We start from the raw sequence: 17183 nt of genomic DNA, 5'->3' as shown, positions 1-17183 counted from the left end.
ATGGCAGTATCACTCTTCTTTCTGTCCTCTTCGTCAAGCTTTTAATTACTTTTAATAGTCTTCCCCTCTCTCACCCCCCCACCCCTAATACATATTAAAAACACAAATCCCTTCCCCCCCACCTTTTGGCCATGTTCAATTGCTACGAGACCAGATGACTTGATTTCCACTGGCTTGTGCTTGTTAGTTCAAACAACCTAGCTCTTTGAAACTTAAGCACAGATTTTTTAAAAATAATTTTTAAAAATGAACTACAAACAGAATGGTGAAAAGACCAATACTCTCTAACAAGCCATTTGGCATGAAAATTTAACAGACACCAGCATGTGGGGATGCCCAGATGCCACCTCACTGCTACAGCAGCAGAAATGGGTCTCCTTAAAGCTTTAGCTTTGGAGCAGTTGAAAAGTATGTGAAAGCGTGTTTTCCTGTATCATGCTGACATAGACCAGAAGAGGGATACTGCCTCCTTTTTTTTTTTAACAACATGAACACATGACAAAACAAACTTTAGAACATATTGAGAATGGCAAGCTAACTTATTCTTAGACTGTTCGTACTAGCGGTTTGTTGGCCCGACGTGCAGGCTTTTTATGATTTGGTGGCATGGTTATTGTGTGTGTGTGGCCTTCCAGAGGTCTTTGCTTTCTTTCTTTCTTTTTTTTTTTTAAACAGGTTCCTGCATAGAGAACACATCCATGATCACAGAAGAGAGTAGGTGTTGGGTCCTTGGAAGGATAATGCAAAAAGGATGCTGCCAGAAGGTTCAGCTGGCATCCTCTAGAATCGTTTTTACTCCAGCTATCTGGTGAAGGAATTCAGTGCACGCAAATCCCTCCCCAATCTAATAGCTTAAATACACAGGTCAATTTGTTCCTAGATTTCTTCATTTAGTGGAGATCGGTTTAAATATACAAGAATTGTTCTGTCCTTTCCCATCCAACATGGTGATGGTGTCCACCTGCAAAGTTCATCAAGTTCTATTGTAGTGTCCTATATTCCTTTGGGGATGTGTAGCATTTGATTCACAGTTTGCAATACAAATACCCTGATACATCACTTATTTACTATTAAGTATTTGATTATTATACCATTTTCTCAGTGTCTGAAAACCAAGTTTTTAATTAGTGTTGCTTGGAGCAGTTCAGAGTATTTCTTTCCTTTTTTTCATCTTTTTTCTTTTTTCAAAAGCAGAAATAAGCTCTTGGGGGCGAGGGAATGGGGGAAGAATTTATGCTCTCTTTGCATGCAGCATTTCAATGAGGAGGTTATTACATGGCACGTCCCCATTCAGGTGTTTGTAGTAGAGGTATTCTTCAGCCTGCATGCTGATGGCCCGGATCTCTGGTAGCCGGAGGAGAAGCTGCCCAAACTTGTCCGTCTGTTGTGGGTAGTTGCACATTGTGTAGTCCAGCAATGCAGCATTCACTTGTTCTTGAACTCCTTCCACCAGCTGGAAGTTCTCAAGGTTTTTGACATCTGGATTAAAAAAAAAAAGTCACACGATTTCAATTGCATTTTAATTCCTGTTTACCAAAGCCTTGCGTTCAATTAATGGGTGTATTTTCCTCCTGACATAAAGCATACTTTACATGCTGCTGAATATTCAGTAGATCCCACTCACCAGGCTTCTTGGGGGAAAAAGGATCACAAAAGGAGAGGAGCAGAGTATCTTGTTGAAATTCTGCATATACCTCAAATCAATTAGACACCAATGGATTCTGAGCAAGGTCAACTCTTTTCATATTTTACAAAAGGGAAAGGTTTGAGGATTCCTAAAGTAGAGGGACCATAATATATTGCCAGCAAATGAGTCCCCAGAGAAAGACCTATCTTAACCCAGTATATTACACAATTCATATAATTCTGTATTAATTTTTCTGACCCAAGGTGAAATCTGTGTCCAGGGTATGATGTAGTTAATTCTAATAAAAAGTGACAGGGTTCTTGTTTCTGTTTGACATTTTCTAAATGATTCTGAAAGCCTTTGACTTGTCTAACCCATGCTAATGAACCATCTGGTACACTCCAGTGACTGCCAACATAATCTTCCCTACAAGAAACTCTCTAAAATATATATCTTGGTGACTAATGATCTTTGCAAAATGAAAGCCTTGTCCTTTGGGCAAAATAACAGGCCAGGACAGTGCCCTTTAACCGGACACTGGCTTCTGCATTTCTCTTTGAGCACCTCAGCATTCGAGGAGGGAAGGTGGGCTTTGGAAGTTCATTTTGCCTTAATGCAAATGGCCCTCTATAGTTGTTTTAGGGCATCTCTGCCTTAGGGGGACCCCATAAATATTGAAATAAAAGACAGTGAGAATAGCTCATTGAAAATTTCTTTGATGAAACACCCCTTCTGTTGTTTATTTATGCCAGCGGTACCCCTTGCATCCAGTGTGTACATAGTATGCAGATACATGTGCAGTGACACACACATGCAGATAAATCCAAACTTGCACGTGTGTGAAGTAAGCAGATGCAGGCCCTCTCTCCTTCCAATTACACAAAAATAAATAAGAAAGAGTTCGGGGCTATGTGATCCTGAGGCAAGATCGCTGAGGCTCTTGTTGAAAGCTGAAATGCACAAAATCCAATCAACTCTGTTAATGGTTGTCAAAGGAACCATTACTCTCTCATACATGATTTTGCATTATATACCATTCAATTCATGTCTGTGTGTGTATATATGTGTGTTTAGTTATCTCTGTATCCATATACAACAGAGTTGGTTTACAGTTGCTGGAGAAATGTGTCCAGAATGATTTGGATGTTTACATTTTTAGCTATAATTTTGCATCGATGTGCCCTCCACCCCCCTGCACCAACTCTCCGCCCCAAATTAAAAACAGTGAGGGAATTGAGTATTAAGGTAAATAAACATGGGTAACGTGAGATTCAGAGTTGATGTTTATTTCAAAGCCGTGATGGTAGAATCAAATATGTTTGTCTAAGTGGATTAATGAGATCCTCAAATAATCACTGGTGCAAACAAAGTCCATTATTGGGAGGGCTGCGCCTCAGAATGGTATTTAAACTCAAAGGACAAGTATCCAAGTGTGTTGTCAGGATAAAACCACTGTCTTAAATGATCAGATAAGATATGTAAATGGGTTTTTGCAAGCCCTAAATTGTACCATGAATGGGTTATTACTACTCATCCTACTTTCAGCTTGCCCAAATACATAAAAGTCTCTCCTCACTCTGGAATGCAGAAGTAGAAGTCTCTAGAAGTAGAGACATAAAAGAGTGTTCATAATTCTTCAAAATACCAGGAAGCCTGAAGAATTCTCACACCTACATCCCTTAGTGTAGGCAAATGCACAGAATTATACTCACTTAATTCCAGCAGATTTAAAAAAGATATTTTCAAGATTCAAATGCCTTTCTGGCCAGGAATGATTCCCTCTGCCACTCTATTTTTGTTTCAATTACACATTTCCTTCTTGATGATACGGGAATCCTCAATTCAACACATATGAAATTTGTGTGCAGTTTTTAAAGACTTTATTTCATTCTTCATTAATTGCAAAATGAAGGCTCTTATGCATTCTACAGTTAATTATGCTGCATTTAGTTCCTCTGTGTAGGAAAGACTGCAAAGATTTCCTTTTTCGAAGTGTGTGCTTTCAAAGACACACCAAAGTTATACTTGACTAACTACTGTCAAATACAATTGATAAAGAAAAAAAACCTTGTTAGAAAGTACCCTGAGACTCTTGGTATAACATAACAACTCTAAGATATGGCTTTCCTCGTGCTCCTGACACTAATTTTATAAACGGGTTCTATGATGCTTATAAAGTCTTGCTCTGCTGATCATTGATACAAGACAGTCACAAGGCATGCTTGATAGAGAGGGTATATGCCATTTTGAAATTACAACTCAAATTCTGACGCCCTTCTCAGGAAAATTCTTCCTTTTACTCTTCACCCGTCCTACAGGAGACGGGAGTTGACTAACTTTTAAGAACTGTCTGTGGGAGACTGTTAAAGAAAACAAGTTAATATCAAACCCTACTGTGATTTTGAAATGAGTTACTTTTAAGGATAAAGTGAAATAATGGCTTATGTTACAGTGAAAGAAATTCTCACAGGCGGGCTATGTGAACAACAGTCAAATGGTGACTTAGGGAGGGTGTCAGGATTTGTTTAGTGGAAAATGTGAGATAAACAGTGACCTATTTAAAAGTGAACATTTGAAACATGTTTCCCTTGATAAATGTGACTCTAAGAACCAGTTGCACATTTTTTTGGGGGGAGAGGAGAAGGGTAAAGCAAGATTCATGCTTAAATTCACACAAAAGAAAACAAAAGAATCCCATTCGTAAGTCAATCCTATTTTAAAAAAAATTAATAATATAAAATAGGCATTTGAAAAAACCCTCAACACTTTTATTTTTGTTTGAATAACAGCTGATAAGCTGATCAGGCCTGGCCATTTTACTTCTAAAGCCTAAGAAAGTATTCAATTTTGCCTTCTCTCTCAACCAATGAGCACTTATTAAGTGACTATTATTTGTCAGGTACTATACTTTCACATCATTACTTGAAGTGAAACATGCAATTTCCCTCCACTGTAGCTAAATTCTCTTCAATTCAATTTCCACTGGAATCCTTTTGACCCGAGCTCACGCAACGGTGTATCTTTACTCTGAGGCAGTTGCCATGGTTTTTTCTATTACCCATAATAGGAATCATGGAGCTAATTGTACCACACAGGCATGTTGACTGAATGTACTCTTTGGTTGTTTCTTTCTATGTCTCCACAGGCAAAGGGAGTTGGGATTTGAGGCATCCATCCCAAAGCTCCAACAATTGGAGAAAAGAGAAAAATACAGGTTGGTCTTGATTCTGAAGATTACTTAATTACAAGAGTTATATTTGGAGGATAACTACTCTCTTTTCTCTTGAACTTTGTCTGGAGGGAAAAAAGTTCATGTTACATTCAGTTAAAAGTCTGGAATAGTTCTCATATCATTTGGGAAAAAGAGATATGTGACTATTGCTATCTTGTAAGAATAAGTTATAAAAAATTTCAACTAGGGCTTTTTTGAAAGTTCTGAATTTTACATAACATGCATTTTTGAAAAGTTGCTTATAAATCACAATTTTATAAATCAAATAAGACAAACAGAGTAGGGGAGAATGCTACATACGGCAACAGAAATATTGTTTGAAGAATGATTTGTATATGTCCACCTCCGGAGAAAGTAATGATAAAGAGAAATAAGTAAGACATGGACTTTATATATGCAAATATCTTTTTTGTTAAATGATGCCTTCTTTAATGAGGAATGGAGATCGAAGGAGGGGGTTACCTGAGTATTTTAATAAACAGATAAATAAAATTTAAAAATGCTGTAGGGGAATCTGCTCTACTTATGTCTTCCTTCAAGGCCTCCTCTTGGGGGTGGAAGTGGCTTTATGTTCTCAGGGACCATATCAGCAAAGGATAAGCTTCATTGGTCAATCAACAATCATTATGTACTGAACTGGGCATCTGAGACACAAGGTCAAAACTACAATAGTTCCTGCCCTCAAGGAATTCACATTGAATAAAGGGGAACAACACATACACAAATGAGCAAAATAATATAACCAGGTCCTCATTAGCACTAATAACCAATCCTCCTGAAGTTGTTGCAGTATTTAAATTTGCATGGTATATTTCCATTATTTACCATAAATATTATTCATCAAAATTATTTGCTATTATTTGGCAAAAATATTTCTCATATTTTGCATGATCATAACTTCAGGTACTATGAGTTTGGATACAAATGACCACTTCATGGGATTCATTATTCGTACTAATCAGTAGCTGGCCACATATATAGTTAGGTAATGTTCAGAAGAGGGCATTAATAGCTATAGACTTGGGGAAAATCTCAGGTAGGATGTGGCATTTGAGTTGAACTTTAAAGGAAACTAGAGATTACTTTTGGAGTAACTGTGGAGATGAGAAGGAAGAGCAGTATATTTCAGATTTGGAGGATAGTTTGTACAAAGATAGGAAATGGGTTGCTATGGGATGTGGGAATAGCCAAAAAAAGTCCATTTGACCCAACCTGAAGGGTATCTGATGGGGAGTGGTGTAAAATACAGCTTGAAAGGAAAGTTAGATTTGAAATTATATTCTGAGAGTTATAAAATTGTGTATACCCACTGACTCAGTAATACCACCACTGGATCTGTTTCTAAGGGAGATTACAGAAAAAGGAAAAGAATCTACATGTTCCAAAATATTTATAGCAACTCTCTTTGTGGTCGCAAAGAACTGGAAACCAAGGGGATACCCACCAATTAGGGAATAGCTAAACAAATGGTGGTATATGACTGTGATAGAATACCACTCTGCCATAAGAAATGATGAGCAGTCTACTTGCCAACCCCGTCGCACCCCAACTCCGCCCCCCCTACAACTTGGGAAGAATTGCATGGGATAATGAACTGCAAAATGAGTAGAACCCAGACAACATCACATACAGCTACAGATTCAGGACTTAAAGAATTACTTGTGAATATCATGTCCAGAGAATGAACTGAAGAATGGAGACTTAAAATACATAATCTCTATATACATATCTGCCTCCTGGATGATGTCTTTTATGATGTGGGGAGAGGAAGGAGGGACTGAGACACTTGTAGATAAATTCCATTAATAAAAAAGTTAAAAAGAAATAAAAAGAAAAGAAAGTTAGCACCAAAGAATAAAGAACTTTCAATGCCAAATAGAGGAGCTTGTCCTTGATTCATAAGGGGCTGTTAGAGTTTACTGAGCAGAGAAGAAACATGGAAGAGGTGTGACTAGTTAACTGTATATCTCTTTTCCCGTCCAGCTAAAATTGGAGAGACTCACTAGTAGATTGACTATAGAGGGATTAATTTTTTTGGCTGTGGCAATTCTAAAAGTTCTTAAGTAGCAGGACTGTGACTTGTGTTGATGGAAGGAGTACCCATCCTTACCAAATCACAAGTCATGGAAGTATTGAAGAAAGGGACTCTTGTTATTTAAAGGAATCCCCAAAGTAAATACTTTTGTGTGATGAATCACCTGTTTATCTGTTTCAAAAATACATTCACATATATTACATAAATATATTCCACATAAGTTTTACCTAAAGTGTTATACACTGACAATTTCAAGTGGCTTGAAATCATCTATTTCAGGTTCTTTGGGGTGGGTCAGTGTAGAATGGCAATTTGTGTTGGAAAAGTCATGACTTTCAACTCTTGTCTAGATGGCACATAAAGCCCTGAAAACATGAAAAGACAAGTGCTAACCCACAGATAGTACTCCTTGTGAGGTGGTTTCCAATTTGTTTTGTTTTCCAGCTCTTCCCTTCATCTCCCCCAGTCTAAGAATTAAGTCTATATGCTATCATTGTTATGTACTCATGGAATTAATATTAATATGCAGATTACAGTAAATATTGCACTTATGCTCTAAAGTTGGCAACGTCCTTTGTGTCTATTATTTCATTTTAAGAGTCATAGCAACATGGGAAGTAGGTGCTATTTTAATCCTCAGTTAATAAAAATGAAACTGAGGTGGAGAGAGATTAGGTGATTTGTCCAGGATTATATCAGTGAGTGTCTGAGGCAGAATTTCAACTCAGAGCTTTCTCTCTCTATGTCCAGCATCCTATGCACAGAACCATGAACACAATTCGATTGGATGTACCCCCTTTCATAGAAGTTTAAAATGTTAATGATTTCCTTTAAGTTGTCCATATTCCAAATCGAGTCCCTGTGGCATTAACCTTTTAATGGTTTCTGAGATGCTTGGGAACCATAACTAATCTAGAAATGGATGCCGGCAAGAGGAGGAATTCTCAAAGGAACTGACAACGAATTGTTTGAGAAAACAAAAGCATAAAATCTGGATAGATAATTACATAGCACTGGATTCCTTAGAAAAATAAATTTAAGTGTTGATGAGTACTCAGTGTACAGTTTCCATTTGGTACTGCGGTGTATCACATCTGGCTTGGGGAATGAGACTCATGATCATGAGAAGCAGTGATTTATTGATTTTTACAGGACCCAAATCCTCCCAAGCCTGCACGGAGAGTTTTTTCCCCCAGCATCACAAAGTCTCTTGCACTTGGGGCTTTGCAAATTCCTTTGAAATTTATGTATGCGCTATTTAATATAAATTGAAAGCATAGATTGTTGAACTATAACATTCACATTCAGAGTTATAAAGGTTAGAAATTGTCCATAAGTAGAAATAGGCAACCACCTAGCAATCTCTACAACCTTTAAATTTTGATGACTAGAAAGAGCATTTTGTGTTGCTACTCTAGGTATCAATTCCTTATCATCTATTCTACTTTATTCACTCAGGGACTAATTACCAACTTTTTACATGAAACAGCCTTACTGTGAGCTCACAGTGGGGCACGCAGATTTTTCCATCCTTATTGGAGAGTAAACCCTTAGGTCTTCTTGAATATATTACATGTTTTACAAGGCATTGCACCAGTTCTTCTGTCATGCATGGAATTTATGCTCTCACTGAAGATGAAGACACTTTTTTTTTTGGCTCCAGAGGGGTCAGTAGCAACATTTTTCTTGCTGGCATGGCCTGTAAATATTCCCATTCAATGCTCTTTTTTCAGGGTTGGGACCCCTGTGTTGAAACAAGGGCCTCTAGCCTGAAACTTCTCAGAGTCTCAGCTGAAAAGATAGATGCATAATTCATTTATACATATATGTGTGAGTATATGCACACACATAGACATACATATACACAAATTTCCCCCAAAGTGAAACATCTTCTTTGCCCATTTAAAAAGTGTACTTTGCAGAATCACCAAATTCCAAATTTCAAAGGCTCTTTCAGAGGTGATCTCATCCAACTTCTCCGTGAACAGAAATCTCCTCTACATATCCTTTATAAGTAGGCAGTCTCCATCTGAAGACTTCCAGTTAAGAGGAGTCCATTGCCTCCCAAAGCAGCCCATTACTTTTAGACAGCTCTAATTGTTAGACCTTTTTGTCCCCTGACAATGAAAAGAAATCTATCTCTCAGCAACCATTGTTCCTAGTTTTACCATATGGGGCCAAGCAAAAGAAGCCGAATCACTTTTCCTCCTGACAGCTTTTGAGAAACTTAAAGATAACAATTATATTCCCCTCCAGTCTCCTCTCATCCAGGTGAAACATCACTGATTCATCATGGTTTACAGTTTTCTTGCCACCCTCGTCACCCTTCTGTGGGGATGCTCAGTTTTTCAGCTTTTCAACCTTCCTCAAATGGGGAGGTTAGAAATGAATGAAATGTGCGACGTGTGGTCTGACCAAGGTAGAGTAGGGTAGGACTGATCAATGAGCACTTATTAAGAACCTGCTAAGTGCTGGAGATATGAAGACAGGCAAAAGATAGTCTCTGCTCTCATGGAGCTTGGAGTTTAATGGAAGATACAACATGCAAACAATTCCATACAAATGTGATACAGACAGGATAAATTAGGTAGGGAGCATCTGCAGAGAAGGCACTTAGAATGAAAGACCTGAATACTATATTTTTTTCTTTTAAAAAAAACCCCTTATTTTCAGTCTTAGAATTGCTGCTAAGCATTGGTTTCAAGGCAGAGGAGCAGTAAGGGCTCTTCTTCAACGGGGGTTAGGTGAATTGCCCAGGGTCGTACATTTAGAAAGTGTCTGAGGCCACATTTGAACCCAGGACCTGGTTCATCGGACCTGGAACATCGGACCCTATGGCATTGTACAACCATTTGCAGATGCTGTTAAACTTTTTACAAAAGAACCACTACGACCTCTAACATCATCAATTTCAATATTTATTATTGCACCCATTCTAGCTCTAACCCTAACTCTAACCCTCTAATCTTCAGGTCTGATTCTCTTTCTACCTAGTTTTCCCCAAAGTCTATATTCCTATGAACACAGAATAAGATTATGTTGAATGTTTGTTGAATTGTTGAATTATGTTGAAAATAAGTTCTATAATGTGTAAAGACAATGAGGCTTTTTTTGGAGACTTTCCAAAGAATAAGATATGACAAATAGTAATTTGTCCCCAGAGAAAGCTCACTGATTTGACAACTCCTGAAATAGGAGAGAAATGTCATGACACTGCTGTAAGGAACTGGATACTAATGTTCAAGAGGAGTTGTTCTGAATAAATTATGTAAATATTTTCCAGGGAAGACACTTTTCTTCTCTTGTCTTTTTGGTGCGTGTTGAGTAATGTCAGTTCTATGCTCCTACAATGTTCTTCTGTTCTTTTTCTTTTCAGGATGGGGTACAGAACTGTGACTTCATGGCATGGAAGATGGTCTATCTCTCCTCCAAGGTCAAAATTAGAAATTTACATTTAACTTATCACTTTAGTTATCTCAAGGCACTAAGAAGTAAAATGTCCCTCCCCCCCCCCCCAGGGTCACATAATGAATGTGTTTGAAGCAGGATTTGAATCCAGGTCTTTCTTAGTCCAAGGTTATCACTCTATTCATTACAGTGCCCTTCCCTTGCTACTTTTTGCTCCATATACTGATTTCTCATCAAATAGAAATGATTTCAGATAGTCTTTAATGATTAGGTCAAAGCACATAGAGTTGAGTCAATTTATTCATTCCTTTCATAGCAGAGTTTCACACTCAGGGCTTTGAATATACTCATGTATAATGCCTTTTGGATAAAAAATTCTTCTGTAAATAACTCATGATCCCAAGTGCAGTGTCAGTAAATCCCAAACCCAATAAGACAAACTAGCCCCTGGTAAGCTCAATGTGTATAATTGATCTTTTTTTCTTTTAGCTATATTCTTCCTTTTTCTGTTTTTTTTTTTAAACCCTTACCTTCTGTCTTAGAATCAATATTGGGTTTCATGGCAGAAGAGTGGTAAGGGCTGGGAAATGGGGGTTAAGTGACTTGTCCAGGGTCACACAGCTAGGAAGTATCTGAGGCCACATTTGAATCCAGGACTTTGCATCTCTAGGCCTGGTTACCTAGATGTCCCCATGCTATATTCTTTGAGTATTGGTTTCTTGGCCAACCTCCTGTTAATGACTTGTTAGTCTGGTCCTTAGATGAGAACCAAACAATTTGCCACAGGGCTCTGTCTTGAAGCTTTTCCTTTCCTTCCAAGGTTCTAGCTCTGCTGGCATAGCCTTCAAGAACCCAGGAACACCTTCATGAGTAAATTCATAGACTATTAGGTTTGGATGTGATCAAGAAAGCCAGTTTCCTCACTTGACAGAGGAGGCAAATGAAATTGTGAGTGGGTAAGCTACTGACCTAACTTTGTTTGTTAGTGGCAGAACTGCGATTAGAATGCTGTTTCCTATTTCTCAGGCTAACGACCTTTCCACTCAACCACTGTGCCTTTTTAAAAATTTCAAAGTGTTATTTTGTCCAGATTTTATATTGATATGATTTCTAAATATTCACTTCCTAACACTTTGCAATTCATGTTGTCTTTATCCCTCACCTCTTCCCTCTTCCCCAAGAAGGCAGGTGATATGAAACAAGACACATATTGCTTGCACTGGAGAAAAATTCAAGGAGGAAAGAAAGTGAAGAATGGTATGTTTCAATCTGCATTTAGACTCAGTCTGTTTCTTTTATGGTGGCAGATAGTCTTTTTTTGCAAATTTTTTTTTGCTTGACTGATTTGGGAGTAGAAATCTCCTTTCTGGATGAAATCAGAAAATAAAGAATCATAGATATTTACTAATTTTCATAAAAGTTTGTATGCAGTTAAACCCATTTAATGCTAATATACCAAATATTTCTTTCAGGCTTCAGCTTTGACATTAGACATAGCTGATGGTCTAAGTGTACCAAGGTTCAATCTTTGATCATTTAGAAGGGATGCTAGAATTCAGGGAAAAATCTTTATAACTAAGAAGCAAGGTAGCAAGTCTGGTGGATGGAACCAAAGCCAGAAATCTGGAGACTTTATTCTGGTCCTGACATTTTTGCTGGCAGTTTCTATGTCCATGACAAGTCATAATTGCTCTAGACCTCAGTTTATTTATCTAAAAATGAGAGTAATATGCCTACTCTGAATATCTTACCTCTGAGAGCTTTTGTGAGAATCATAGTATGTCAGAGTTTCACTCAGGATTTCAGTGATTATTCATTTCCACTTGCACCAACTTGGGTACTTAGTCAAGGAAACCTCAATCCATCAAGACCCCTCCAACCTCGAAGGTAGATATAGTTAGTTAGGCTCTGGGGGAATAACCTGCCAATGGGAGTGGGATTGAGAGAATGGCTCAAGGGTTCATATTTGTTACAAATGTAAGGTATACAGTTTATTATTTAGAAGACAAATGTATCAGATGAATTGAAGACATCATAATTACATTTGTGCAATGTGCAAGCAAGCAAGATCTTGTGTGCTATAGTCCACGGGGTCATGAATAGATGAACATGATTGAACAGCAAGAATGTATATATGTGTGTATTGTGTAGGCAGAAATTTTTTACCTGCAGTGTATGCTCCTTACGTAGAAGACTAATTCTGTAGGTGATGTCCCAAGTATTAATGGAAGAGAGAACTTAATGCTATAATTTCTAGCAAGAGTATGTGTTTCAGTCACAAAAAAATATTTGAACTAATATGAACAGCTTCTAAGCTTCCATTATATATAGTATTCTGTTTCATGTGTGACCTCAAAAAATTTCATCCCCTAGTTTATATGTATTATTGTTACATTTATATTTTATAACATTTATATATGTAAATTTATATTTTATATATCATTTAGGGTACAAAATGTTCCAGGTCACCTATGGAACAGAATGCAAAATATTACAGGGACTTACAGTGTTACATATTCTTATCAGTATTTGAGCCTATATTACAAAATATCCTTCAAGGCAGTATTTATTAGAACACTAAATTAAAAAGCAGAACATTTCACATTTTTTGAGCCTCATTTTCATTTTTTTTTTGTAAAGGAGGAAACTAGAGATGACTGTTAAGGTCTCTTTCTGATTTGACGTTCTATACCTATGTCAGGGCTGTGAAAAGGAGGGAAAGAATGGCAGAAATTGTGTTTTATGGATGTAAGGGAATGCTAATACTGTGTTGCGACAAATATTAAGCATGAAGAATTTAAAGAAAACTTGGAAGAAAACTATGGACTGATGCAGAGCAAAGATAGCAGACCTAAGGAAACCAGATACTCAAAGCTTACAATAATGCAAATGAAAACTACACTAAAAGACAATAAAACTTGGATCAAAAGCCGTGCTTACCAACTGTTCCAACTGGCAAATGTTGCAAATATCCATCCAAGGTATTGGTATGCTAGAATAGAATGTTACTTATGCCTCCTGTCATGGTTGCTATTTCAGATGATTTTGTTTAACTTGTTATAAGAGAGAGAACTAGGAGAAAGGGGTTATTTGAAGTGATTGTGGTACCAAAAACCAAAACACAATAATTAAAAAAAAAAACAAAAAGGAAAAATCCAAATCCAAATCAATGCCCACATTTTAATAATATTAAGAACTATTTGCACTATTTTATGATCCTATACCCTTGGGCGCTATATTTATCTATACCCATAAGCATCCACTTCTGTTTTTGACTGATGTGTCTGGATAAATTGTTAAGTCATTTTAGTTCTGTCTGACTCTTCATGACCCCATTTGAGGTTTTCTTGGTAGAGATAATGGAGTCATTTGCCATTTTCTTCTCTGGCTCATTTTACAGATGAGGAAACTGAGACAAACAAGGGTAAGTAACTTGCCCAGGGTCACACAGCTAGTAATTGTCTGAGGTCAAATTTGAATTGAGGCTTTCCTGATTCCAAGTTGTGATTTTACCCACTGTTACCTAGCTGCTCCAATGTGGATAAATTACCTGAATTCTTCTAAGTATCTATTTGGTATAAGCTACAAATTACACTGTTTGTTTTGTTTGATGTTGATCTTGCCATTGGAATTTGACAAGTGAATTAATAGCATGGCTACAACATTTCTATGTAGTTTAGCTCCCCAGACTTAGAGTTCTAATAAGTAAATGAATGAGGCATGTAGTTGCTTCAAAAGGAGCCTGATGTTTACCATGAAAGACTGAATTTATTCATTGGTGAACATTTTTAAGGGTCATACCCTGCTGTGTTCCTTGTCTTTTAATGAATAAACAGGATATAGTATTGAAATCTAAAAGTTCAGCATCAGAGTACTTAAATATTTTGACATTAGAATTTTAGTTTTGACTTGTTTCTATTAATTAGTAGGAATTTGTAGCTTGATTCATATGGTTTGTTCCCAATAAACTAAAGTTTTTATTTTTATTTTTCCTTCTCCCACGATTCTCATCCTATCAAATTCACGTCGGATTCTATTTTGGTTGAACAGGGGTTTGTTTTGTAACAGAATGGATGCCAAACCCCTGCTGTGTGTTGTTCTTTGTTGGCAGGGCTATCCAAACAGGAATTAGGGCTGTGTGTTGCCATTATAACCTGAAGCCTGCGTGTGTATCTTGCTAAAACCCCTCCAATTCTGCATGCAGAGGGATCATTTTACTTTAATATTTTCTGAATGATTGACACTTGACCAGCTCACAGACAACTGTGTCCCATCACACTATAGGCTGCCTAACAGTAGCCCTGCATTAAGGTCAGGAAATAATTCACATATTCAGTTGAATACAACCATTAATACACATTTCCAAATACACATCTCTCAGTAATGGCTATTTTTTTTTAAGAAATCTTGATTATTTCCTCTTTGAATATTTGTACTAAAGTAAGAATTTTATAGTCATTAATGTTTCACCAAAAAAGCTATCGCTAAAAATAAATGGGAGTTTTGTTTGTGCAAAAGCATCTATCTGTTTCAGTCAACATTTATTAAGTGCCTGCTACATGCCAGGATTGTGCTAAGTGCTAAGGGAGATGAAGAAAGGCAAAGGATAGTTCTTTACTTCAAGAGAGATCTGAGAGTAATGAAAGAAGTAAACAGCCATGTACAAACAAGATATTTTTGGGATAAACTGGAGATCATGACAGAAGGTGGGTACTAGCATTAAGGAGAACTGACAAGGGCTTTTTTGTAGAACATTGCAGGTATTTTAACTGAGACTAAATGCCCAAATGGAGATGAGAAGGGAGAGAATTTTAGGTACAGGGGACAGCCATTGAAGTTGGGAAAGAAGTATTTTATGTGAATATTTTTTGAACTAGATAAGTTGGGTCTGAATTCCATGCCAGCCTCCAAATATTTAATGAATACAGATTTTCAACTTAGTTTGCATTAGTTTACATTGTGAAAGACAAGGCAGATTCCCAAAATTTTGTAAACACTGAATTCTCTCTCTGTTACCCCTACCCCATATTTTTTAACACTTTCCCAGACTATATTATTTATTTCTGTTTGATTCAAGGCAAGTCACTTAATGCCTCAGTGTTCTTGCTGTTTAATTGTTTCAGTCATGTTCAATTCTTTGTGACACCATTTGGAGTTTTGCTGGCAAAGACACTGGGGTGGTTTGCCATTCCTTCTCTAGTTCATCTTGCAGAAGAGAACACTGAAGCAAACAGGGTTAAGTGACTTGCCCAGGGTAACACAGCTAGTAAATATATGAGGTTGGATTTGAACTCTGATCTTCCTGACTCCAGGTTTGGCACTCTACCCACTACATCATCCAGCTGCCTACAGTGTTCTTAGGCAGTTTGTTAATATTATAAGTAGAATGAGTGACTCCCATTGGTAGATGAAATTTCCTCACTACAGAGTTCTTTATACTAAAGAAATAATAGATCCAATTATTTATGTTGGTTTAGACAAGAACTAAGATGTGACTAAAAACAAACAAATCCAATCGAAACCCAAAACTCAACAAATACTACACAGGATAAAAAAGAAAAACAGGAATCAACTTTTTTTCTTCCCTCAAATACTGTCAAATGCTGGAAATAGGTAACTAATTTAGAAAGGAACAAGCCAGAATCTAGCTAGCTCAAACAGAAGGAATTTGTATTACTCAGACATGGGTAACAATTTCTGGTGAAAAATAAAACATAAAAACAGCCTCACTGTGCCATAACTCAGAGAAATAATAACCAGTGAGTCCATTTTGTGACTCATGTTAGTTTTAAAGGACTTTACAAAAACTTTTGCTTGCATCTTGGTTTTTTCCCCACCAATGTGCCCGGGTTCCCAACGTACATTTTTACTGCAGTCATTAAAATTCACCAACATGAAAAACTCATCTTTATTGACAACATTTTGGTGAATTTTCCCCCCTTGTCTTGTTTTGAGTGGAAAAATTCTGTTTTCATTTGGATTTGGATGTTTGAATTTGAACTAGGGTGTTAGTGAATCAACAAGCATTTAAGTGCCTACCATTTGCCAGATACTGTGGTAATACTGGGCAAAGGAAGGCAAAAGACAGTCCCTTCTTTCAAGGAACTCAAAACCTAAAAGGGGTGACAAAACCCCCCCCAATATCTATTGGCAATAACCAACTGAGGGAATGTACTTTTAGTTCCACTGTGCCTGATACTGGCACCTGGAAAAGTAAAATCAAGTCCAAATGTTTCTGTAAAGAGCACCACCCATGGGAAGGAAAAGAGGCTCTGGGCCCTCAAGTTCTTTATAATCTAATTGGGAGAAAGAGACGTGTATTTTAAATGACAATAAGGAGTTAACATTACAGTTCAAGATAATAATAGCTGTCTAGTAGCAGTGCTGGAATAAAGGGAGAGAAAACCTTCAGAAAATGAATTTGCATAGCAGTTATTCATCTAAGAGACTGATTCTGCCTCTGTTGTATACATCTGGGCAGTTTCTGCCAACAGGCTGAAGCTTTTAACACATCTGGTGTCTTCCATCCTCTTCATAAAATGGACAGTTTTGGTATTTAAATAAAGTAGAAATTTGTCATTCAGGGATTATGTAGAGTGAAGCTAATTTTCCATGGTGAAAAGACACTTTGTTGCCCTTGAAAAATATTTCCCATTCTTTCCAATAGCCTGTCTGTGAAAACAAATCCAAGTCAACTCTACTTTTATACAGTTTGTTAGTGAGCTAGGTACTCTCTAGTGTTTTCCAGAAATCTTTTCTGATTCTCCCACGTTATCAGTTCTCTTTCCCGCTTGAAATTTCCTTCTGTTACTTTGTAAATATTTTTGTATTTACTTACTCACATATATGTTGCATCCCCTGGTAGAACATAAAACTCCTTG

General features: G+C 37.1%; 1 protein-coding gene across 5 annotated transcripts in view; it reads right to left on the bottom strand.

Annotated features, from left to right (window-relative positions):
• Window positions 1–539: 539 nt before the first annotated feature.
• Window positions 540–17183, bottom strand: part of NR5A2 (nuclear receptor subfamily 5 group A member 2) — a 174331-nt gene continuing 157687 nt past the window's right edge. For all 5 annotated transcript variants that reach the window (XM_056815692.1, XM_007481028.3, XM_001377396.5 and 2 more), the window contains one exon: window positions 540–1479. In XM_056815692.1, coding sequence (XP_056671670.1) covers window positions 1232–1479 — 248 coding nt within the window. In that variant the 3' untranslated portion in view covers window positions 540–1231. The remainder of the gene's footprint in view (window positions 1480–17183) is intronic.

This window comes from Monodelphis domestica, chromosome 2 (genome assembly GCF_027887165.1).
Source record: "Monodelphis domestica isolate mMonDom1 chromosome 2, mMonDom1.pri, whole genome shotgun sequence".
In the NCBI taxonomy this organism is placed as follows: Eukaryota; Metazoa; Chordata; class Mammalia; order Didelphimorphia; family Didelphidae; genus Monodelphis; species Monodelphis domestica.
The sequence above is the reverse complement of the archived record's forward strand: the minus strand, read 5'-3'. Positions and strand labels throughout refer to the sequence as shown.